General features: G+C 39.9%; 1 protein-coding gene across 1 annotated transcript in view; it reads right to left on the reverse strand.

Moving 5' to 3' along the window:
- The window catches only part of PDZD8 (PDZ domain containing 8), a 49435-nt gene extending 23662 nt beyond the window's left edge, over nt 1–25773 (reverse strand). Inside the window, exons 1-3 of the mRNA XM_031597412.2 lie at nt 24773–25773; nt 8125–8247; nt 3217–3319 (exon numbers count right to left, since the gene is read on the reverse strand). Of these exons, the coding sequence (XP_031453272.2) occupies nt 3217–3319; nt 8125–8247; nt 24773–25650 (1104 nt within the window). The 5' untranslated portion in view covers nt 25651–25773. The remainder of the gene's footprint in view (nt 1–3216; nt 3320–8124; nt 8248–24772) is intronic.
- Between the last annotated feature and the right edge of the window lie 1297 nt (nt 25774–27070).

The raw sequence follows: 27070 nt of genomic DNA on the forward strand, positions 1-27070 counted from the left end.
AATATTATTAAAAAAAAAAAAACAACAGGTAAAACCCCAATCAAAAGTACCCTCCCACCCACACTTGCTGCCTTTAAGATGACAGAAGTGTGGAGTTCCTGCAGTGCAACCTGAAGGAGCCTATTACTTTGAAATCAGAATTTAAGACATGTTCCCTCGTATTTGTCTTAGATTATCTAGCTTCATTATTTCACAATCAACAGCAATTATCTTATGCTTCCAAATTTCTATTACAAAAACAAAGCAAAAAAAAACTCCAACAACCCATAGAACAGATACATTTCGTCTTCCAGTTCAGAACCTTTCCTCTATTACTCTACATTGTCATAAACAATAAAAACCTTTTTTCCCCCCAGTCTGTAAGTGCTGGCTAGTATTTAGATACAAACATAAGTACAGTTTTAGCTGTGGAACACCTGTCTAGTAATCCAGTGCTGCTAATGCTGTCTAATGACTATATCCTATCCATAAATAATTTTCCCATAGCAATGCAGTGATTAAAGTTAATTCCAGCAGCAACAGTACTAATTAAGGTATTTAAGAATGTTTACGTGTCACAGGGGAATGTGCCAAATCATTTCTCTGAAGTTTTATTGGTATTTCAGACTGATTTGGTAAACAGCTTAGAAGCAAGAAACATCTTTGAATTACAACAGATACTTCAGTAATCATCCAGATACATTCAGTAACACAGCACTTTTTTTTCAGAAGCAATTTTGACATCTGCTAATATTCCATAAATAATGGATCAGATCAAAGTCTCACCAAGTTTATTATGAAGTATTAAACCTGTCTAATCTTTTATCACTACTACTAGTACAATAAAAAGAATGAAAATGCCACTAAGTGCAGAAAGTTAGGGGAATTTTCCTCAGGAACTTTGTAGAATGCTGTCTGCCTCAGTGGATGTATTCTCATGCCTATATGATACTACAACAAAACAAACATTTAAACCAGAATCTACTGAACTATTTTTCACTTCAACTTAGTCTATCATTTCTCCACCGTAATTTCTGATATTCATTTTAACAACTTCATCTCAATTAATTATTGCAGACACGGTCATTTAAAAGAAGGATTTAATGTGAGAAAGACTTCACACAGTTGCAATTTCTCAGAAAGTCAGTTCCAAACCTAAGCATGTTTGCAACATTTCTAATTCTATTGAGGGACTTGGCAATTCTCTTGCTATCCAGCAAGGTGTCCTAATATTTTTTAACTTAACTTGCATATTTGAACTGATTTTCTAAGGAAAAGAGACCCCCATGATTGTATTAAACATGATAAATAGAAGTTACATAGCAAAGTGGCTTTGCAAGGTGCTAACTTTCAGTATTCAGCCATAATCAAGATCTTTAGAACCAGGATCATAAAGCTAGTTTACCCCTTCAGTGGCATAAAGTTCAAGGTGGTTGAGCACAATGAGTTCCCCATACTGACAGTGCAACTACAGATCCAGCAGCTCACGCCAAGGAGCCACTGCTCTCAGCAGGCAGTGATGGGACAGCAGAGGACAGGAACACAGCTACTCAAACCTCCTTACATCTCAGGTCATTGTTCTTAAGGATGGAAAACTTGAAAACCTGCCATTCCATTTCAGGTGCTGAAACAGAACGTGAGCCCAAGTCCTTTTCTGCAGTTTTAAACGGGCCTTTCTCCTACCACCAGTTTAGTTCTACTGCCATCTGCTGTCACAAACACACCAATGCCACATTGCCTGCTAACGAGAGCAAAGAACACGTTTTGAAATTGCTCTGGCACAGATGCTAACACGCAGCTAGTGAGCTCAGGGAGCTAACACAGCTAATTCACAACCAAACAGCCCTCACAGTGCCAAGAGGTGGAATAGATGGAGATAACTCTAGGAACCACCACTGTTTTCTGTGATGTTTGGCTGCCAAACCAGGCTCTTAAAACTTCCTCAGAAGTTTCTCTGCCTGCGTGCCAACTACTGGCTTCCTCTCTGCTTGTGCTTTCCCTGCCCACCTCCTGCATGCTGTGCTCAGAAAGGTGCTTGCAACCGAATGCTAAAGGAGCCAGATTGAACCTCTGGTCAACCACTCACATTTTTCATTTGACTGAAAATACAGCAGCTAAGACAATGGGAAGCAATTGTCTTTCTGATGCTCAGTCATGTACTCTTTTAGGGATAACAGTATAAATAAGCTGAGAACAAGTTTCACAGCAGTTGTCACAAGGAGTTTTAAAAGCAAGACAAAAAGGAATTTAATCACAGAGATTGAAGAGAGATTCCAGATTCTGGCTGCTCCAGCCATTAAACAGTGCTGAACTCCAGAACTGCAGTCAAATATAATGCACTGAGTTCAGCTCTCTTAAAGCTCTGACAGTAGAGGGTAAAATAGATAACACTGATTTTCATTCCAGTGATTTCTTTTTATGAAGCCAGTTACTAAGATGAAGTCTTTGTAAAGTTTCTGTTGTTTTCAATAGGCACAGTACTTACTCTGCTCAGCCTAAGTTCAGTTTGATAACTACCACAGTATCACTGATGTGAAATGTTAAGGCTCTCATATACTGCACCTCTTGTTTTGAAGAAGAGAGCCAATGTTATTCCTCCCACGTATGCGAAAGAAATGTATTTTGTAGGTTGTGTGCTGCTAAATTCATGTTATCAAGCATGATAATAAAAGATTAACTTACAATACCATTAATACTACTATGTTCTATATTTGCACAGTTTTAAAAGTATTTTTCTTTAGCAGACATTATTCATATGCTCCAGAAAAAGTTAGAGACGATTCCCTCCACATTTTGTCAAAATGTAGGCAAAAGCAGGAAATTGGTCATGAGTTACCCTTTGAGCACATCTTCAGTACTCATGTCAGAAAGGAATACACTACTGCCCAGTGAAAGACAGGTGAACCTCATTCACTGTTTTCTAAACATTGCCTCACCCAAATGCAACAGGTCTACAAATGCACATTTTAAACTGTTTGCTTTAAAGCAGATAATAGTTGATAATTAATATATGCAAATTAGGTACATTTTCAAGCACAACTGTGATAACTGAGCACGATGCTATCCATACATCTCAAACTGACAGTCAAAAAACTTTGGATTGAAAAGAAAACAACATTATGTTTTTAGTGTTTTCTTCCTGCCAAATCACCCATTTGACTGCCCAGAAGGCACACTGTCTAAACAACATAAGACCATAAGACATATTGCAACATACAAAGATTATATCCATTTTACCGTTTTAATAGAACTCCTTGATTTTTCTTCCCAAACACTACTGCTCAGCTCCATTGTGCAATGAACATTTGTTTCCTTTTCATAGGATCCAAATATAAATAACCTGAAACAGAAAAGCCTGTAGTAAGAATTGTAACACTATTACATAGCCCAGATATCATGCTAAAGTCACTGTTCTTCCCTTATCCATCCCCTGTGCACTGTTTTCAATGTGCACAAACACAAGCCCACGTAAGCAATTCACAAAAGACAAGGCACTGCCACCCTCTAGTGGAAGAATTCTATGTGTGCCATAAATCATTTCAAAATTTTAGCTAGGACTTCTGTTTGTTTTGTTAAATGTTCAGTTGGAAGAAAAGTACTTTCCTAGACAATAACTACTTATAAACAAACATAGCAACGTGAATTCTAAACTTACAGCATACAACAGCTTTTCTTGGTTTGGAAGTGTGTTACTGTAGTACTAAGTCACTGTTTATTTGTGTCTATTTTGCTGTATTAGGATCCTCTCCTATCTGCAATTCTTTTGATACACTCACAACAAGCAGAAGAGGTTCTTTATGCATAATATGCTATTCCAGAAGGCTACAAAGCCTGGCAGTTGGATACCAGTACTACAAAATGGGGAAAGAAACAATGTTTTTTAGGATTCATAAGAGCACTTAAGTTATACACAGTTTTATCTCACAGTAGCTGGAATTGGATAAATATTTTGGAATAAAAACCTCAAACAAATTATATTCTTTCAAGAGAGCTGTTTTTCTGTATACTTTGACAGTTTCTAAGCTTTCTAAGCATTCAGCCAAAGTATCTTATTTGTAATTGAGATACTTTTATCTGTTTTATACAAGTCTTTAGATGATGAAGATGAAAACTGTTAGAAAACCACACCAGTTCTCTGTTCATGCTCTTAAATAATGTTTCTATGTTTTCTAAGTAGTCATGACCAAAAAGTTCATAGACTTCCAGACGTGGAAATGCGTTAATATTTTGATAATTAAGTAAAATAACTGAAAGCAAATGTAACCAACAACTAGAATTGGTGAAATTAAACTAATCCCAAGGTAAAGCATCTCTCTGTCTACAGTAGCTCTCTCTAACCTGTGTTGCAACAAAGGGAATTAAGCATTCCTTTTGTATGTCTCTCTACAAAGTATTTATTTAACTGCTTGGATGTAAGTGAACATGTGGGCAAAATGGTATTTGAGGATCCTTACTGGTGCTCAATTTTCACACTTGCACCTGGGCTTGTACCCAGCACACTGTACAAAGTGTCAGATGTTTGTGGCTCAGTGTTAGTTCCTGCATCCTTAATGCCAAACTCAGATGTGAAGTTTGCACACTTGCCCATTCTCTACTGAAACACTGCAAAGAGCAGATGTCAGCTTTACTTCCAGATTGACCCTCAGCACTTGTTTATCTAGACACTACTGGATCAATTACAGTAAAAAGAAATTTTTTCTCAGACCAAACTGATTAGGTATTATGACTCAACAAGACTAAGTTTGTTTGAGGTTACTTAAACTGACCAAATCCCATCTTTTTTGCTTATTTTTAAGCCATCCCCCACAACCCTCTGTGGCTGCTCTGTTCTGTTTTTAGTAGCTGCTTTTAAGTAACACACTTTTTCTTCTGTGCCTACACCACAGTGAGTCTGTCATTGCTACCAGCCACTTCATTCAAGTTTTTCCACAGCTGGTCACTGGCTGCACACATTTCATTTTCTGGTCACCAAACTTCAGAGACAGGCAGGGGACAGAGGTGACATTAGGCTGCCAACACCCCACTTGAAGAAATGTATCACAGGCGAGCAAAAATATTCCTTCATTTCTAATAAGCAGTACTGTTCATGGATGCTTCACAATAGAGTTTGGAATCCAGTTTCCATATTCAGGAAGACATGGGGGAAATTTTAACCACTGTAACATTAAGGAAGTTTTTGTGTGAATAACATCTCTACTAGCATGCAAACGGAGATACTGTGTTCTTTAATGCAACCACAGAAAAAGATAAAGACTGTGCCACAGCACCCCCAAAACTACAGCATATTGAATTGATATCTATACTTCACAGACATTTGTAAGCCTGTCTGAAAGGGTTTAAGAAAGATGTTCCGATACAAAGTTTGTAGCTTTCTTTACTTATAATAAATCAATAAGGAAATGTGATTAAATTGACACTTAAATAATTTAAATGTTCATTTTAATAGTTCACGTTATGGCATTGTTTTATTAGAGTTGACAGATTTTTAGATTTCCTCCACAGATTATCTTAAAAAAAAAAAAAAAAGAAAGAACTTATATGGGACATGTTGCTTTGTCCTTCCCTTTCCCTAAAATATTGTAATTGTTGGTCTGATGTTTCCTCTTTCATAGAATGACCTTTACTGTCAGGATGCAAAAGGTTTTTACCTGCTGATGTTTTTGCAATGAATGAGTTCTGAGAGTTAATGGGAATGAATGTACTGCAACCATAAAAACACTTTTTCAGCAGATCAGGCAAAGACTGTATTTCTTATTTATGCCAGTTGAGGCCATTCTTTCCTTAATTTTGCATTAAGATGCAGAAAAAAAAAGTATTTAAAATGACAACCTCACTTTTCTAATTTCAAGTATTCGGTTCTGTGAAGAAAAAATAAAATTAAGCAAGAAATGTCTAATATAGGAAGTGTGCAAATTGTGCCATCACTGTAGTGTCACCACTGTTGTTCAAGATTTAACTGTTAAACACGAGAACAGAAACTGATTGCTACTCCTCCATGCAATGATTGACAGAAAACTTCTGTCATTCATCTTTGTCACAGTTACTATATGGAGAAAGAATATAAAAGCCTTCTGAGGCATTGAGCAAAAGAATGGAGAAAAATACAGAAGTCAGAGAGATGTTCTACTGGAAGTGAGAAGACTGTCAAGACCAAAAACTGTCAGGTAACAGTTAGTTAAACTGTTCTAAACAGAACAGCTTAGAAGTTCTCATTAGCAAACAGTGATTGGGCTTCTATGAGCTCATTCATATAGAACCTACACTATCCTTGGGGCACTCTGCCTGTGATAGAAAGTGCTCTTGAAGATTCAGTGACCTCAGAGCAGCTTTACATGAAGAACGGAGGTCAGTGAAAAGCAAACACTGGTCAGTAGCAAGGTACAATGCTCACTTTAAGTCTCTCAAGGCAAAAAACCCCAAAAATGTGCAAAGGTCCCAATGGCAGATGGGGAAGAAAACCCTTTGTGTCCTTGCATACAGTGCTGCTCAGCAAAAGAACCCTTCCCAACAGTCCCAGACAACTTTCACACACAGTGATTATGAAAAAGGGAAATTCTGACTGTTACTTTTATGCACATTTTGTATTTCTTCCTTTACTTCCAAACTCTTTTACATGCCTTTCAGCTCACAAATATCTTCAGCTACAAAGTAAGGAAAAGATATGCTTCCAGAGGCATTCTACAGACCACAGCTGTAGAAGTTTAATTTCAAAAAAGGATGGACACTTGGAAGATCTGAGGAATTACTACAGGACCAAAAGACAGACATCTAGATTGAGATGTGTCTGCTCAAGCGTGTGTCTAGAAATTCCAAGCAGCATAAAAGAGTCAGATTAAATCAGACCTGAAGCTTAAAAGGCCTGACAAGCCAGCAACTGCATCCTCTCTCTGCCATCTGATAAGCATCTGTGACAGCTGAAAATACTGAAAGGTCAGATGATGATGTCAAACTGAGCAATCTGGCTTCTAGAAGGTAACGGAAAGAAAGAAAACATTACTGATATGCTAGCAATGTAACACAGCATTTCATATTCAGGAAAGACAAAGTACTTAAAAGTGACTTTCCAAAGTCAAAGCAACTTCACAGAGCTCAGAAGTAGTTATTTTGGGCCCTATTAGAATAAAAACGAGCACGCTACTGGACTGAAATTGGAGACTGCCTGTGAAGAGATTGAGCTCCCTTACTCGGTATGGGTTCTTAACAGCCAAGGAACGTACCAAATCATTTAGAATTACTGGCTTGCTCACAGAGAATATATCACAAAGCTTGGAACTCAGGTAAGCAGTAATTCTTTCCAGAGAAGTGTTAAAGATCACTGCCGTGCCCCACACAGTCCTTCGAAGTATAACACTTTCTAGAAATAAGCTTGTTTTGAATGGTAAGTAGCACTGATAAAAGACATTATTACAGCAAATACAGTTCCAACATAGTTGTACCAGGCTACAGAAAAAAAAGGCATGCTAAATGGGACTCACATGGTAATATAACTAATGAAGAGTTAAAAATAACATCATCATAAACCAGTGTTTAGTTCATAAGGAGCAGAATGGCACAAGGATAGATCAAAGCCTAAGCACTACTAAGATAAGATCTAACACAAACCATGAACTAAAAGGTCTGACAAAAACAAACAAAACAAGAAGCCTGCACACTTGGTCCAGTTTTAAAGAGAACGGTTTTCTCTTCAGTAAAGAAAGAAAATAGATTTTGTTCGTTTCCATTATTTTGTTCAAGACAAAGGCAGTAAGTTATGCCTCATGAAAGTTACTTGGATCAAACTAAAACCGAATGAAAGAATTATTTCCCCTGTGCTTACAGCACAATACAATAGGATAATTACAACATTTATACTGTCCTGAAAGAGATTCATAATTCGGTGTGCCAAACTAGAAGAAAAACAGGAGCCTCTAACTAAACTAAATTCATAAGAAATAAAAATCCATTTGTATGCACACAATGTGGAAGTGCTTCAAACTTGCAGCACCTTTTGTTTGTTCATTTTTATTTTCAAAATATAATTCTAAACTGGAGTTCAATCATTACACCAAAAGATGCCACTTCTTGAATCAGTACAGCTATAATTACTATGATTAAGAAGCATATATATTTGCTTAATAAAGATAAACAAAAGACCACAATAGATACCTTGTACATTCAATTAACGTGACTTTTAGTCGACCTTCTGTCAGTGGTAAATCCTGTATACAGAGGTCTCGGTCTTCATACTCATCAGGTGACGACACTTGAAATGGAAAGAAAGGCTTGTACCTGAAAAACGCAGAAGAGAATTCAAATTACATAAACCAGATTAACACACATCTTATGAAGTGGTAACAGGATTGAAAAGAATCTTTAATGCTCCACAAGACAAAAACTGAAAAAATATTTTTCTGCATATTTACTGCTGAAAAAGAATAAAAAGTTAATAAAAGTTTCTGAATGCACAAGACTAGAGAACATGTAAACAACCTTTACTGCAACATGTAATCTGAGTTACATTTACTAGCACTGACAATTCTGAGAACAAGGCAAGTCCCACAGAACACGTTCAGGACTGCAAATGTTACTATACAGGAGTCCTTTTTGTACAAAATGCCTTAACAGGTCTTTATTTTAAGTTCATCAATAGCAAAAACCATCACTGCTTTCAAAGGTGAAAAAAATATTGAGATACTAAACCCTAAGTTGTTTCAGAAATGACGCGATAAGTTTAGAATCCTAAAGAAGCAGCACAGTTTAGTTACGCAGATCAGCGCTTCTTTCATTCTGTGAAAAGCATGTAACTGTTCTTTCCTTCCCATCTCCTGGAACTACAATAAAAACACAGGAAATGTGGGGTTTTTTTGTTTTTTTTTTTTCCCTTGAGCCTTATTTCCCTCATCACTGCACGCGACTCTTATGGAAAGCAGTACATATTCAAAACACTCAAGGTTTTACAAGCACTGTCTCACCACACAATTTGCTCTTTCTGAGCAGAGTATGCTGATTTCTGAGCACAGCCTTCCCTTCACTTGCCCCTGCTCCAGCGTGGGACACAGTCAGCATCCAAGGGCAGGCAGTAAGGGCTTGTCCTTGGAAACAGAAAAACATTATGGAATCTGCAGCAGTATTTAGATGAAGCATTTGAGAAAGCACTTCTAGGGAATTTCTTCTTTCCGTTTTGACTTAGTGCTAATTTCCTACCACTTTCTAGTGCTTGGTTTTCCATTCTATCACTGACACAGCCTTCCAGTATTTCTGTGCAGATGACTTGCAAATAGCAGTGTAGGAACATCGCTGCCTGCAGGATGTATCTGCCATTTCATAAGAAAGAAGTCTTTCACAAACACTGTTTGCTTAACCATCAGAAGCATCTGCTTGTCACATTCAGAGATCACAATATGTTCAGGAAACAGTCACACGGATCTGAAGTGGAGTCTCAGAAATTCAAATAAATCATGAAGTGCCCTTTGACTGTCGGCACTCTTCAGGAAGGAGCCCAGCACTCTGGTTCAAGACACTTCAGTTCTGTACCAGCACCAGCCTCGGAGAGAGCCATGAGAGAGACATTTCTTTTGTTCTCCTCGTGAATAAGTCCATCTTAACACTGCCATTTGTTTTTATAAATCCAATTCAATTTCTAGCTTTAATTTCATTCCAAGTTTCTCTCTCATTAGCTTCTCCAGAAAGAAGGCAGCTTTGAAGTTGGACAATTCAAAACACTGATTTTAAAACTTTACACAATTATTTTGTGTGAAAAAATATGAAGCACTTAGATCACAGTGGCCATAGCTTAGATTTGAGTGTACCACAACTTACCAGCCCCAAAATCTCCGTATGTGTGTTCTGTTTGGTTTGATATGCTACTTATAGCCTTACCTTGAAGTTCTAGAATTATTAAACAAATACTAATAATTACAAAAAAGGGAAAAATACCACCACTGTTCCCACTCTACTAACTGGGAGAAGCATTGCTGCTGTGGCACCTCAGACACATGTTGAACCCCAGCACAACCCTGCCATGGAACTCTTGTTCCTGGTACGAGCAGCAGCATCCTCTCCCTTTTAAGAATTATTTTTCCCCTTGGAAACAGATCCTGGTCAGATTTTGTTCAGAAAAGAAGGATCTGTTAGACAACTATGCTGTAAAAATAATGCCATGTTTTGAGTGAGTCATTATTTGTACATTTCTGATTTTTCAGCACAGTAAGAACTTAATTTCCACAAGCACACAGGCAAGAGTGCAAGGAATAAAAAAAAAAAAACACAACAAAATCCACCTTCTCCATTAGTCCAGCAACTATCTATGTACTGCTCTAAGAGGTCTTCCAAAAATAGCTTAATAGCTTTCCTTGGGAACCCTAAACCAGTGAGTAGTGTCTCAGCAAGTTGCTGGGACATGAGCTCCTGAGGGGAGAGAGGAAAAACAGAGGGGATCCAGTATGTTCCAATCACCTTCCTCATCTTCTGCTATCAATAAGACATACACATACACATATCAGACTGCAGGATATTGAAGGGGGAAAAAAAAGTCTGGATAAATTTAGTTACAATATTGAGAAAATAGCAAGAATGAAATACGTAAAATAATCCAATCAAACATTCGGTCGAAGATGTAGTCTCTAAAGTAGTACCTTCAGAACACAGTGTTAAATACAACATACAGTGCAATCTTTTGCTACTACATGAAATGAGGAAATAATCCCCAGAACAAGCCTTTCTTTCACTAGATGAAGATAATATTAACTAAATTTTTGATTTCTGTTTTATACACACACACACACACACTTACTTATTTTAAATTAATGCACAAGTGAATCGAAGAGAGGACAAAATCTGAAATGTCAATGCAGTTACCTATAATAATATGAAAAACACTTAGGAGTATATGTTAGACTTTGGGTTGTGCAGCACATAAATAAATTTCCTATAAATATTGACAATAAATAAAATTTCTAAGTTACAATAAGAGTTTACATTCACTTTCTTACCAATAAAACTCATTCGCAAAATCCTCAGCAAGAAACCCTAAACACATCACTTATATCCACTGGCATGTGGGCAGCATGCAGCCCACACTTGTTTCTTAACAGCTGTCCCATGATCTCCCAGCTTTTCCCCATGGTAGGGAAAGCCTAAAAGTCATGCTACCTTCTAACCCACCACCGCCTGCAGCCACAGCACTGCTGCTCCCAGGGTCAGAGCAGCACAGAACAGGCAGCATCTCACTTCCCTGCCTAGAACCACCCCATTGCCTGATAAAATGAATGCAAAGTTTTACGAAACAAGCATTTCCAACAGGGATAAGAAAGCACACTTCTAGTATGAAAGTGAAGCTATTTTTCTGTATATTAAAGTATCAAAGCTTTTAGCTCTCAATGACTGTAACAATTCAGGGAAGCTGTTTTGGCGAGCTGCTCTCCGGAATTCAAAGCATTTGCTCTGGAAATCCTGAATGAGAAAAAAGCATGGTGTCTACTTGGTTGTTTATCTTTAAATACTAATCCAGGATTCTCAGCTTTAACCCACAACCAACAAACTTGCATTAAACTGGGGGCCTCACTCCGGAGAACAAGTCCTTAAGAAATGGGTCTGCAATGGGTCCTTGGATCGCTGCAGGCTGGGAAAAAGGTTACAAGCTATGGCAACAGGCTTGGGGAAGGTAGGGCTCTGCTGGCAGCGCAACACTGAGGAAAAGTTACTGAAAGCTACTTGCAAGAACTACAGGATGCTTCTAAACTGAGTTGCTATCTGGATCTCCTGGGCAAGCTTTCACTGCATCTACACTACACCATTCCAAGTAGGATCTAATGCTGCCTCTTCTTATCCAGCAAAGTCAAAAATTCACACTCGTGTCCTGAATCCTTATCCTGCAAAACAGGATTACACCACCTTGATCCATATATCCAAAAGCTTCCTTTGCAAATCCAGGCCTATTCACAATACCAAACAAGCATCAGAAACAAGGTAGGTTTGGCAAGGGAAGATCTCCCTGTCTTTAATCAGCAGCAATTAAATCTTTGTGAACTCTCCATCTTTTACGCACAGGAACAAAAAAACAACCCACCACACTGTAGCTATACTGAAAGCCAACAAACACCTTAAGGGCACACTCCAAAATCCAGCTTGGATACGGCACATCATTTAACAATTTTTAAAAATGCCTCATATTAGACGCTTCTATTTGTTTTTAATTTAACAAAATATCTCCACAAATCGATCGTCTTGTCTTGGCCAGAAGCCTAAAATTCAAATTGCGCAGCATTAAGAAAATGTTAAAGAGCAGCATTGTGACTTTGTGAGAAGAGAAACTTCACTGACCTGTTTTGTGAAGTTTTAGCAAATGAAAATAAATATTTAAAAGCTGGTGAGCAGCAGAAGGGTTTCGACAAATATCACAAGGCACAACCAAAAAAAAGGTAATTTCACATAAGGAATTAGGTCAGATGATTACACTGAAAGATAACTAAGATAAGGTTACTCAATTAATAGGATTAAAGATACAGTTAAAATATAGCATAATATAAATATAGCATAATAGTTAGCTCTTATACGCACAAAGCACAGCAAAAACATTTCCAGACCCTGCCTGCAGCCAGCGTGTCTCCTGCACATTAAGAACTCCTCCACTTGATTCATGTCGCATTTCTGAGCCACTTCAGGGGCTCCTTTGCTCTCACCACCTGAGATCAAAACTGCATCTGAAAGAAACAAATCAAACTTGTTCCCTTCATCCAAGGGGGTTCAGCCCCTGAATGGCTTCTTTCTCCCTTCTAGTTGCCAGTTGTGCTGGGGAGCAGCAAACACTTACCTACATGATGGGAACGAGACTAATTTGCTGCTTTACTTTATAAATGCCTTACCCACGTTCCCACCGATTTGTGTTCACTACTGTATGTTTTGTGCTCCTTAAGCCAGCTGTTAGTGGAGGAGAGGAGTTTTTTATACTTTGATTTAGTTTGCGAAACTGATTGGATAAATTGAGCTTCTTCCCCAGAACTTACTTAAATGCAGTATTTTTAGTCGTGATGAAATCTATTAAGAAGTGAGGGAAAAAACCCAAATGTAAAATAACTAACTAAATATCAAGCTATCCAGCCAAAGATAACCCAGAGCTTATGTGATTCTGTTCATTGCATCTGTCAAGAACATCCCGAATCCCAGCACAAAAGTCCTTGTTAAGGCTCAGCAGAGACAAGCAGACATTCAGAAACTCTCAGCAGCCCATTCCCTACCTCAGTACGCAGATTTACAGCTCCATTTCTAAACGCAGGAGGAGGTGAGCACTTTGCAGAGAACAGAGATTTGGTCCACAAGTGAGAAGATGTTTCTAGAATAAGTTCTGGGAAATGTTTAAACCATTTCTGGTTTTACAAAGGATATTTAACATGTAAGCGAGCGGTCTCAAACCTCACGGGTCTCTGCTCAAGCCCACATTAATCACTTGTGTTTTATGAATCCCAGCGCGGCTTCACTGCCATAAAATACGATTCAGCATCGCTAAGTTTGTGAATTTTTTAAATCAAGTTACAGATTTATGTCACAAGACATTATGTGAACATTTAAATCTTAACAAACAAGGCAAAAAGAGACACTAAATCACAAAAGCCTCTGCTGGTTAAACGTGTGGACTTCTTTACCATAACTCTATTTTATGCACATTTCAAGGCTTCAGCATTGAAGCAAGATATGAAAATGATTCAAAATCTGAAGTGGAACCATGGTTGGTAAAACAACAATTTACTCTCCTTAATTCTACGCCATTTAAAGATTTTCATATCCAAAATATTGTAGAAAGAATATTTGCTATTTTAATTTTAATTTTTATTTTATAATTGTTATTTTTCCTTTTGGGGATATACAAAAGGTTTATTAAACTACAGAATAAAATACAGAATGACTTTTAGAGATGGGCTTTTTTTTTTTTTTTTTAAATCTGATTCACAGAATTTCAGAGTTTATGAAATGTAAGCATTTAAAAATGGATTGACACCGAATAACATTTAATTGCTGCCACTGGGGAAAAGCCCTTTATTCTTACACTGTGTGTAACTCTGGCTGAAGTTTATCACCAGAAAAACTCTAAAATATTACAGTCTACTCCTAAAAAGGCACGACCACATCATTGAGATTTTAAAAGCACTTAGCAGCTTACATTTAGGCTTGCTAGCATTAAACTGCAAACTGTACATATCATTCTTCACACTGAAGATTAAACATAGAAATTGTCTTATTTGAAAACAATAATTAATAGGTGGAGGGTTTTTTCTTTTTGTAAAGTAGCAATTTAGGTTTTGCAAATGTAATTCTCCACCTTCCACTGAATTCACACGGAACAAAGCCCCACAACTGCCAGGATTCCAATTTTGAGGGCTTCAGCAACCCTAAATATGCCTTTACTCAAACAGAAATCCATTCATTTGAGCTTTATCCACACCTAAAAAGCACTCAGCCCATGAAAATCACTACAATAAGGGTAGGTTTCTTTTCTTGGGAGTTTATAAGGAAAACTGCAAATGCCTTCTAGCACCCCACCCACTGTGTTACAAGATATTCTGCCACAGACATAGGAGGCTGATACGTGGAAGTTCTCAATGTAACTACAGTTACTTTTTAAAGACCTCAAAAAACAGAAGAAATCTATTTTTTTTTAATAGTTCAGGTTGGAAGGATTTTTTCCTTCAGATACGTTTCACACATTTAAACAAGTCTTCTTCCTTACAGTGATAACAGCATTCCCTAAGCACCTCAAATCAGACATTTAGAAGGAATACTTAAAACTGTAAGACTCACTCTACAATGGCTGATTGAAAATATATATATATATATATATATATATATATATATATATATAAATACAAATATATATTCAAGTAGCTCTCTTCCAAACAAAAAACAAAAGGTAGATTTCTTTTCCAGCTTATATGACAGAAGTCATTGTAGATACGGCAAAGAAAGCTTTTCTGTTGCTCTCTGCATTGAAACAGCCGCAGGTAAAGATAAATCTCAAATCAGCCTTATCAAAATTTACATTCCTAGCCCATAAATTTGATCACATACAGATTTCTTCACATCTCAAAAATATTTTCCCAAACCCTAAGTTCTATAAACACAGCCAACAATTGTTTCATTTCCCTGAGTTTTCATGTTCCTTTGGAGATTTTTTTTTTATGGCTTCGTTACATTTCAAATTACATTTCAATGTACAATGTTACAAATGTTTCAAATTACATTTAATTAAGCCATCTGTTGGTTCTAACGATGAGAAAGACCATAATTGTCACTGTGAGACAGGACAGGGACAGCTGCCTAACCAGGAAGGCTGTGGTGGCTCTGCTCCACGTGGGACAGAAGGTGCACAACGTGCTCATCTCCACCAGAGGTGGAGAGATGCAGGTGTGCTTCAGCAGCCATTCCAACAAGCAGCTTTTAGGCATTCAAGAAGAACAGCAACAACAACAGCAGGAAGCAATCAAATAAAAACAAAGCAAAGACACTCCAGAACTCTGCACTTTCAACCAGATAGAGACTGGTTCCAGTAATCGCTGCTAGCAAAATGCCAGCATTTTCCCACTTCAACAACATACTCCCCCATAAGGAGGTCTCAAGCCTCTCTACAAATACCATTTCTGTACAGCTCTGGTCAGAAGAAAATGATGTTGGTGTTGAAACAGAAATCCTAGCTTGGAGCATGACTCGCCCACTGAGATGGACACTTTTGGTCCTCTGCCCTAAACACCAGCCCATGTGAAAACTGCTGACACCCTCTTGGGCAGCTCTTGGAGAGGCCAGAAAATCACCTCCTGTCACTCTGAAGGTGGCCTCTGAGAGCCAAAAACCAGAAGTGGAAAAACTCTGTTTATTTTGAATTCTAGATATCGAAGCCTGCAAGGTTTAACTCTGCTCTCCATTTAGCTTTAAAAATGTATGAAGTACCAAAGCTTCTCCTCAATTTACATTGATCTAGTCACTTCTGACAGCACTGACGATGGTCCCATTTACACCCTGCATGTCTTCTGAAGTGTTGAAGCTAGCCTAGCTCCAACCAACAGTATTATCCTTTTGCAAAGCTGAGATGACAGAGGTTCACTTTAAAACATCTACTGCAAACAGCAGCAACCAAGGACCCATTTCAGCCACAGCCCTGGACAGTGGGGAGGGCACACCATCAAGTACATTTGCCAGCTGGGGGACAGCTCTGCTTGGGGAGATGTGTGACTGAGAGCAGTTTAGAAATGAGCCCTTGCTGTAAGCAAAGCAGCCCAAATAATACAGCAGTCTCATTTGGATGTGCCCTGCAGCACCGCTGCTGATGACCACGTGCAGGGAAGGGGTGCAAGAATTAATTATCAGCAGGGATTCCTGCACCTTACAAACCTGCACCACACATTAGCTGTGACTTGTGATTACATCTGGAAGAAGCAGCTGCTCCAATTACCATAACCTTCTCCCAGCATGTCCATAATATTTGGCTATTTGGCTATTTTCTCTAATTTTCTCTTCTTTCAAAAGAACAGAAAAATCTCAGTTTTTATGCTATTGTTTTAAAACAATACTACTGACAAACACTGCTGTTCCCACCCCACCTCCCCTTGTAACCCACTGGGCTCTTTTCTTGACAACATCGGAAGTTTTGTTTTGTTTATTCTGCCATATTGCCTGAAGTATACAGAATTATTCGAGAAAACAAAACAACAACAAAACCCAACAAGCTGTTGTGAAGTTTCCAGAACCAGACTGCATCATTTCCCCTGTTTAATTGCTTTGGAAGTGTTCACCACACCAGATCATTCACAGCAGTGATTCAAACAATTCCATGAAGGCTTCTATCATGTCACTGCAAGACTATGATCTTCAATCTCATCCTATTTTAGCTAAGGCAAACAGGAATAATGCTTTGCTCATTTACTACACAACGGTATTCGTGTAAAAGCCTACTTTAGCATTTACATTTAAAACACAGTGTAAAAGTCTATCTGGCAGGGTAGGTTTCAAAGTTTGCAAAATCATTTGTTACTCCAAGTATCAACATCTTCGTTACGTGTGCCAAAGTATAATCTTGTACTTAGTGCCATTATAAAAGCAGACCACAGTATCTGTACCCATTTCCTTCTGAATGGACATTTTATAGAACTATGTTGATGTTTAAAACTGATGTAGGAAAATTCACTGAGGCTTAGCATTAAGACGAGGTGAAGGAAAAGATACAAATACAGTACTATGTTTTCCATTAGACATCCACCAATTATTCCTCAATTTTTGCCCAATATTTTAAAGTATTTTTTAAATTTTATCTCAAACTGCCCTGGCAAGTTTTATACTTCAACAAATGCAAAATTTCTTCTAAGAAAAACCTTTTCTGATTGTCCAAATGTGACTTTATGCTAGTCATGTCTGGCAATTAACTACAGTCCCTGAGCATGTGTAATAGTCCAATTAATGCTATCATCTGCTGATCTCTGCAATATTCTCTTTTTTTTTGCAGACAGATTTTTACAATATCAGATAAGTCTTTGGAAACATGAAAACAATACTGGAGTTCTAGCACAGCAATAATTGCCATTACACAAATCAGCTTTAATGGAGAGGGCTGAGTGCACTGTTCCTTACAGACCATCCTGCTGAACAACAGCGTAGCTACAAGCTGAACAGTGCAATCAATAAATTATAGAGGTAAGCTGTTCCCATGTAGTTCCAAGGCTAAAATAAATTACAGCAGCTGTATAATAAAGAAAAAAAGAAGCCAAAAAAAAAAAAGTAGCCTTCTGGAGTCCAACTCAGAGTTGAAAAGCCTCTCTCTCATCTCACACGGAGCATTCTGAAGTACGGTTTGTATTTTAGCTTAGATTTATTTGGCTATTGAAATTACTGTCATTTTTATACAGTAAAGTTAAATAACGAGAAGAAACATTTCCAAAACTTGTATGGATCTTCCTTGCGTCTCTGAACTGAGAGGCACAACATTCCAGCAGCAAGTTTTTAACTAGAAGCTCAGTGACTATAGCAGAAACAACCCCATTGAAGAAATGTCCCAGTTGCACATTCAGCTTAGTATGTTACCATCACCCTGAGGAATGCCTGTACAAAATAAGACCCCAGGCCCCTGCCATGCAAACTGGCAGCCACACACATTTCCAAAACACAAACTTACCCACTGTAACAAACAAAGTGGTCATATTCATGCAGCACCCAGAATAAAACCTGCTGAAAAAGCAGCTTGTTCCCAGCTATCACTGCTTTCTTCTGGACAACAGCGCAGTTTGAGATCACCATGCAAATGGTTTTGTATTACAGCAATTGATGTATTTTAGAGATCAGGATGGCACAGCTTATCCATTAAATTAACAAATCAGTTACATATGTAACATTGTCCCCTTCATACACATTTTAGCAATAAAACTTATTAATCCCAGTAGCAGTTCTAAATTTAAAGTTTCCTATAATATCAAGAATAGTCAAATGTTGAAATAGTTTTAAATCAAACAAGCGTGAACATGAACTGTAAACACAGGAGCACACTGGGTGACTTGAGGCAATCTGTGCAGGAATGCAGAACAAGCAGTTTCCCTTTGAAACCCCATAGCATGAAAGGACTAGCAGCTCCAACAGCAGCCGGAGCCCAGGCTTCCCACCGACTGGAGCAGCACAGTTACACTGCTGCCACTGCAGCCTATTGAACTTCCCCAGGCTCTTACCTATCCATGGAAACTGAAGAGCACAGAACTGCCCATACTGAAGGCAGTTATTCAGTACAACCCAACCCCAGTGCTTGACCATCCCTCCCTGCCTGGCTCACATCCCAACTCAGAGGTGGGTTAGATGCTTAAAGTTTGGTACTGCAAGTCCTGTATGACTGATATTTGCTTTGAAATAAATTACCTTTACAGTGGTACTTTTAATCTTTGTATTTCATCTTTCATTAAGAAAAAATATAAAATATTATGGCAGTCAAATAAAATAATTTTAACCAACAGCTGAATACGAATGAAATGTGTTCATTCTCAATGTGCAGCAAAATCAGCTTGATCCTCCAGACACGACCTCTGAGGAAGACCCAGTGCCCAAGTGAAGGCACAAAAGCTCAGTACTGTACACAGCTCCCTTCTGTACCTGCAGCACTTTGAAGATGAAAAAAAACATAGTTAAGGTTCCAGGGCTCAGGTTTGTTTACTACGTGTCAGCTTACCAGCAGATCTGCTTCTCTATGTTCTATACAAATAATTACTTGTCCATGCACTGCAAAGATAATCTTCCAAGCATGAAACTTCTGTCTACAGACAGATCTACTGATCCCAATTATCACCGATCTGTCAGCAGCAGAACAAGTCTCTGTGCTGACATCATTTAGAACATCACCTCTCTGGAACAATCTGAAAACCCACAACACCACAATGCCTCTCTATCATCCGGTTTTGCAGAGTTTAAAAAAAAGGCTCTTTTTAATTTTTCTGCTTAGAATGGGCAGGGGCATGGTGATATATTAACAGAATATTATAATTCTTTCTTTCTAGCAGGACAGGAATGAAAACATAATTCAAATAGGTGCATCCCTACATATCACTGGTGGGAGAGGTTCATATCACAACTGCAGCACAAATCCACTCAGGAAAAGCTCCTCCACATGCTCTAACTTTGCAGAAGCTATAAAGTAGGTATTTCTACTGACAGCTGATTTCTTAAATCAGAAATGCCCACAATGAGTATTTCTGGGTAGAATAACTTCATCTTATGGATAACATAGGTATATGTTAATTTTGTACTTCTTCCAATACCTCTACTGCCAAATTATGAAGTCATCTCTATTATAACATTCCATAATCAATAGCTACTTGCATTACTTCTCAGCTTCAGTTTTGCCAAAAATAAGAAACTGCTGTGTAACCCTCAAATCGCATTCTGTAATGGTAAATTAAAATAATTTTGTCTAATGGTTCTTCCCACTGACATTCAATAGAGCTCCAGCTTACAAACAAAGCAGAAAACTATTTAACGTAACTAATTATATTGCAAATGACCAGCTGAAAGGATCATTCACATTAGAAAAGACTTCGGGTGGTCACTTAATTAATATCAAACATAAAAACGTTGAAGTAATCCTTTGTGAGATTACTTCTGAAGAAAGAGCAACTCCACTCTGACAGCATGCATTAAAGCTAAATGCACTTTTTCAAACAACCAAATATCCACACCAAAATGTTAAGAGTTCCTTTTTACTATACAGAATAGAGATACAAAGTGTTCTTAAAATACACAGAACTCCCCCACTGCTCTGACAATACGTAAGCTGCTTAGGATCTAAATGGATGAACTTGAAAGACCTTAAACTCAAGGGAAAACAGCGGCTGCCAAAATTTTGACATCACTGATGGGGAAATACTTTGAAATTCACTTTTGGAGGGAAACTAAATTGCAAGTACTTCCTCCTTTCCCTTTATAGATACAAAACTCTTCCTGTGTGTTACAGAAATGTGTATTTCAGTTGTCTAGAGCAAAAAAAAAAAAAACAAACAAAATCAAAAACCACCAACCAAAATGAAGAAAGAACCAGAGCTCCCTGAAACCAGCACAAAAAAATCAGAACCTGTACAAACCAAAAGAACTATAGCTGACTCAAGAACAGGCTTGTGAATACAGTGTAATTAGTGAAACAACACACCTGGCATGAAATATCAAGGTTGCCGCCAATAAGCAGGTTAACGAGCAAGGTGTAAGCTCATTAGAGAACTAAGAAGTGAACCTGTAACACCTCTAATAGCACGAACAAGCAAGAAGCCAGACACTTGAAACAGTCCTTGCTACCTGCCTCTAAACACGAAGTGTGCTATGGCAATGCTAGTAATCACAGCCCAGCATTAACCACTTTAGCCTACTATTAAAAGGACACAATATAGAAGTTAAAACCAACATAAAAAATGTCTGTGGTACTACTTCTGCAGAACTGTTTGAGAGCATACTATGAGAAATGACAGCTTGGATTCAGTGTGCTCGATAAATTCTGCTTGCTGGTAACTGGCATCTATCAGCATTCTATAGCAAAAGAAGCCTACTCTAAAAAATCCAGCGATGGGTCAAAGTGTGCTGGTGGATATGAATCCTTGGTATGGAACCAGAGAGTGCCAGTAGCAGAGATCCTGGGATGGCAGAACATAGATGGTGGAAAGTGGCAGATCCATGATTATCTCCTCTCTTAAAGGTGAACCAAAGCTCACATGTATTGGAAGAAAAGGAAGAACACAAGATGCACAAGATGTTTCTCTAACAGATCACAGGTTTCAGAAAAGCAAGCTGCTCATGTTTCTATAGCAAAGTGACAAAAACATTGAAGTTAGCTATAGAACAGTAATAATTCTTGCTATTTCCAAGTGAATTGCACAGACCCTTCAATGAACAATGACTGAAAAAAAATAAAACCACCCTTCTATTCACTGAATCTTACTGGCAGCCTTGCTTCTAGGAATGCAGCAAGCCACTACTATATGAGATAGCTGCTCTGCACTGAATGGCAATTGCTTCAAAACAAGTGTTTACCAGATATAAATACGTTTCTTCAAGAGCCAAAGCAAAGCGATTACACACTGTTAGAATAAAACACAAATCACTACTTATTTGTTTAGACAAACTGCATCCCTCCTTTTTCAATTAGTAGACAATTGTTTTTATAGAGAAATTTGTACATGCTATGCTAAGTGAATTTTGAGACAATGTTCTACATTGCGCTCTGGGTTTCTATGGGGGGAGGCATTAGGAATGCATGAGGTCTTATTCCACATTCATACTGCAGCTATGCACAAAGGCACTCCTGGCAATGGATTATATGAAGGAAGATGGTATTGGTAGTCACTGCTTTGTTGCCTAAAAATTGGTACATATCTGGGAAGGCAACAAAAGGATGGCTGTGATAACCTGTCTGTGGAGACATCCAGCATGTATGTGAAGACAAAACACACATATGCTTTTTCTAGTATAATATTCTACAATTAAATAACATAAGAAGGGGGATCTGTCTTACTGTAACTTATTTACAGGGTGTTCAAAAATCAACTACTGGCAGAAGTTCTCAAGCCATTCATCAGCAATAACTCTCTAGAAGTTGCCTAATATAGAAGACAATAAAAATGGCATATTTTTAATTTTTACATCACTTATCATCTTAAAGTTAAAACTCCTTTTGGACTCATTCTGGAATCTATTGGGATAACAAACCCTTTTAACCACCTGGAAAGAGAACTCCCTACACTCCAAGTGTTCTTGTTTACAGGGTTGTAATTACTGCTATTCAAAGATTTATTTACAGTTACTTGAGCAAGAGGCTTTCAACTACACACAGAAGCAAGCACCAGGTTCTAAACAAGAAGTATATAGACCATATGAAAAGAATGGAGAGAGGATAAGCACATTCCCAGTATATGAGAAATTGTTAAGTTTTAAGTAAGGTAGCAGGTAATTAAGCAGTTGTGAAACTGCCCTGACTTCTTTATACTCTTTGGTAAGGAATATTTCTAAGAATACATTAGCCATTTAAGTACATCTATTAAAAATACCGTGTTCTGCATCTTTTTAACAGGGAACTATATTTTCCAAATCAATTCTCCATATCACATAAGCCTGAATGCCTTAATTCTCAATTATACCATCATATAAGAGTGCACTGTCACTACTTATCTGTTAGTTACTTCTGCTGTCTAGGGAGCTAGCTAAACTAGCTCATACAATATGCTCCACAAAATGTTGGGTGCATGTGGACAGCCAAAAGGTTCATGGATAATGAGCCTAAAGGTCCCCATGAAGGAATGGGTCAGCAGTCCCACTAGATAATGTCAAAGGCAGATTTCTAAACAGTCAGAATGCCAATGACCTAGCCTTCCTTACTTAAGGTAATTTCATTAACAGGCATTAAGCTCAGTCTCCTGCCTTCCCCCCCGTTGCAAAACAGTGGGTCAGAATTTCATATTCAGAACATGAAATAAAGTGTAAAGGATAAAAGCACCAAACACGGGGTTGGGCACCACTGAACATCTGCCACCCTGTACAAACAAGCCAACTATCCAGTGTGAGAATCAGCTGTGAGAATGTTTTCCTCTCAAACGTTTTCAAATTCCCAACTCTTGACAAGTTAAAGAGAATGTTCTAAAATAAGTTAACTCGTCTTAGTTTTGTAACAATTTGTGTGTCTTGTGTTGTTCTCAGTGTCAGTTAGCTTCTGTCTTCATACACTTCTTTTCATTTCCGGCCCAAACACTGAGCTCTGCTTCTTTCCTTTCTCCCCTCCAGTCTCTTTAACATGCCAGTGGCTCCCACATGCCAAATGCTGCAGAACATTTGAGAAATATATTGACAATCCCCTACATCTAGACAAAAACAAAGCCCTGCTGTCCAGATGAATCTCCCAAAGGAAAAGCAAAGAAGCCTTTCTCCTGCTGCTAAGAGGAAGAGCACATCATCACTGCTTCCACAAACAGGCTAGGAACTTGTCTGGAGAGCATAAGGATTATTTGCTCTACTTGCTCTTTCTAGCTACACTGAGAATGCTCACTGTCACTGAGAGTGTGCTCTCCCAGCCTCTCCTTTGGACTCTTTTCCACACTTAGCAGCTTCAGTCTCTTTCCAAAACAGTAAAAGGATAGAAGCAACCTTGCTTGGCAGTTTCACTGCTGCCCAGGGCCTTCCAGACAGCAATTCAGTACCCTGAAATCTCAAAGGACTACAGCATTACTTTAAGAAACTACTTACTGCCCTCTGGGGACTTTCAAATCTTGGATATTTTACACATCCAACTTCATGAGAACCCTTCTAAATTAGATTGCAGAAGAACCAGCTGAAAAGGCTTTAAAAATTATGACACTGCTAATTACACTTCAAACAGATATTTTCAGTTACTCATGCCAGAGGAATCTCAGAGAAAAGGCTTATTGGAGAAGAATGTAGTAAACAAAAATCCTTCCTGAACACCTAAGACGACCTACAAATTGTGAACCAGAGAAAAAGGAAACATCGTATCCTAATAGTGTTAAGATACTTGAGATAAGAGGAACATTGTATACCTTGACAGAGGCAAGGCAGTATTGATTTTTCAAATCAGAACTCAAGGTGGAATCAAAATGATGCCACCTGCCACTTCTACTGCAGAAACATCCCTGAACTTTGCATTCTATGTGCTGCAGCATCTGCCTCTACAGAGAGAAAACACTTCAGCCTCAAGAAAATAAAAAAAAAAAACAAAAAAATCCAAGAAGTTCCCCAAAGCTTTACCACAACAGTCGCAACACATCCTTTACCCCTATCAACTTCTACATTTCACCAAAGTTACTGAAGAAATAAAGCAAACCGGAAGGAGGAGGACACTGCTTATCATGTGATTCCAGAAATATTCCCTAGAGAGAGGGCTTATTCCTGTTTCACATTAAGCAACAGAACCCTTGTCTCTCTGGACGAGCATCAGCCACAGCTCTGGCCAAGGGGGGCTCAGCAGCAGCAGAAGGCCACCCCCAAGCCTGTCCCACAGAGCCAGCCTTCTGTGATCACAGTTCTGTTGTTGGACACCTGACAGGACCCAAGAATTCCCAGCACCTACTGTTTCCAGCGCTTAGTCCTGTGTGTTTTGGGGCTTGTCACAGCCTCACAGTGCGATGGTTTATTCCACCTGTTGCAATTGTAAATCCATGCCTAACTTCATAGAAAGCTTTATCAGTAAGTGATGCACAAGCACCCCAAACGCAGAAATACAGACAGAAGTCTCTCTTTACCTACAAGAACGTAACACCAGCTCCAACACGCTCCTTCCCAAGTAACGTTCTGGGCACAGACCACCTCTTACCTGATTTTGTAATTGGGCAGGGTGTGCTTGCGCTTGATAACCTTCTTGAACTGGTTGACGATGATGGAAGTGAGCTGAGGCATGGGCCTCCCTTCAAACTGCGACTTGACTTCGAAGACAATCAGGGGGTCATCCATGAAGGAGAAGTACCAGTGCGTGAAGGGCAGGCGCGTGAAGACCAGCTTCAGCTTGCCCATCACCCGGGACAGCTTGACAAAGAGATAGGCCGACTTGCCAAAGACCAGGTCTGCGTCGATGGCCAGATGGAAGCCGCCGTTGTACTCCAGGTCCACCTCGAAGCCCAGCTCCTCGGGGCAGCCCTCCTCGCTGCACACCACGGGCCGGATGAGCCGGACGGCCTTGAAGACGGGCAGGACGTTGCCCAGATACACGTCCCGAAGGCTCAGCCCCTCCAACACCTTCCCCGTCATCTTGGTCTGCAGCAGCTCCTCGAACTCCACTTTGATCTTTTTGGTCACCCAGTTCCTCACTAAAGCCGTGTCCCGGAGCTCCCTGAAGAGGAAGAGGAAGATGGCGTTGAGGAAATGGCACGTCTCCTCGTTGGACGAAGGCTCCGGGCCGGGCTCCGGCTGCTGGGCCGGCTTGGTGCCGGGCTCCGGGCCCGCCGAAGGAGCTGAGGCGGCGGGGGCCGAGGCCGGGGCCGGCTCCGGGGCCGCCTGTCCGCCCGCGGGCTCGGTGCCATGCAAATAGTCCTTCAGGCTGCGGCCGGCCGCGACGCGGGCGTAGACGAGGCCGTCGTCGGCTCCGGTCCCGCCGGGGGGCTGCGGGGCTTTCCTATAGAGGAGCAGCAGCTGCAGCAGCAGCGTGAGGAGACAGCCGGCCAGCGCCGAGAGCAGGATGGCGTACACCGGCAGCATCCTCGCCCCCCAGCGCGCCTCCCTCCCCTCACGGCCCCGCGCTTAACGGCCCGAGGCTGCCGGCTGCCGGCCGCCGCTCCTCGCGCGCCGCCGCCTCATCCGGGTCCACCCCGCGGCGGCCCGGCGGCGGCGGCGGCGGCGGCGGCAGGGGCGGAGGGGGCGGGGCCAGCCCGCCCTCCGCGCGATGCTATTGGCGGAGAAGGGAAGGTCCCGTAGGGAGCGTCACGGCGCCGGGCGGTATGGCGTCACTGTGCGGCGTGCGCATGCGCGGGGGTGGGGAACGAGAATGGCAGCGGGGCGCCCGGAATGGCTGCGGGGCGGGCGGCTGTCAGGGGATGGGACGGGGCTGTCGGCGAGGGGCGGTGTTCGGAGACGAGCAGCTGGCTGCTGGGTTCTGAGTGAAATCCCTCTGGAGAAAGCTCGAGGTGCACGGAGGTGCCGGGATTCCTTAGAAGCCCCTTTGCTGATGAGAGAAGTTTGGGGCAAATCTGGAAATACGACGTGTTCTCGAGCTCTGTTGGTGGTGATGAGACATAAACCTGTTTCTGTGCTCTTCAGCTCACGCGTTTTTACCAACCTCCATCCAGAGCTAGTTAAAATCGCAGACGGGAGGAGAAGAAAACGTCAGATTTAAGTGCTGGGAAGATAAAGCCTCCCTCCCCCCTTCTTGCATAATGTCTATGGGGTGGGAGGATTGAAAAGCTCTTAATGATGCAGAGCTGTGGTTTGAAACTAGAGATTCAGTGTATGAATTTTTTATAGGTCTTGTGACTGGAAGTTGAAATGCCTGGGTGTTTAACAGAGCATTTCTATAGAAATACCAGAGAGGTCATTAGTACAGAATTGGCTCTGCTCTGTTTCAGGCCTTTACCATGGCTAATACAGGTATATGCAGTAGGAAAGTTTTTGAATTTGCAACTAAATGGCTTTTCAGGAAGGGAATAATATATTCAGAAAGGCAATAGCAGCTTTAGTTTGGGGTCAGGAGGAACACCAGGTTAAAAAAAAAAAAAAACTTTTTCAGATATTCAGATGTTTCATTTGAGCTTTTTCCTCTGTTAAACAAGCAAAAGAAAAATTGGCACATTTTATGCACCTGGTGGCAGCTTAAGAGTCTGAAGCACTGAGCTCAGTAATCACCTTTATCCTTTCCCACATTTTATCAAGAGCTGTGTAATCTTGGAGGCACATTGTGAAGCAAGGATTGGGTGGGTTTCAGCATTTTCAACGACAAGGACAGACTATCAGAATTAGCAGCAAATAACATTAACACGAATGCAAAAAGGGCGTGCAAAAATGTTGTGTAACATTAGGTTGGGTCGAAATGATTCAAGAGAGAGAACAAAATCGTGTCATGTAAAAGGGAAAAAGGGTTCATCTCCGTACCATCTGGAAAGGGCCTCGAGGCATTTATGGCTTT

Source organism: Phasianus colchicus, chromosome 8, assembly GCF_987193195.1.
Source record: "Phasianus colchicus chromosome 8, bPhaCol1.hap1.1, whole genome shotgun sequence".
In the NCBI taxonomy this organism is placed as follows: domain Eukaryota; kingdom Metazoa; phylum Chordata; class Aves; order Galliformes; family Phasianidae; genus Phasianus; species Phasianus colchicus.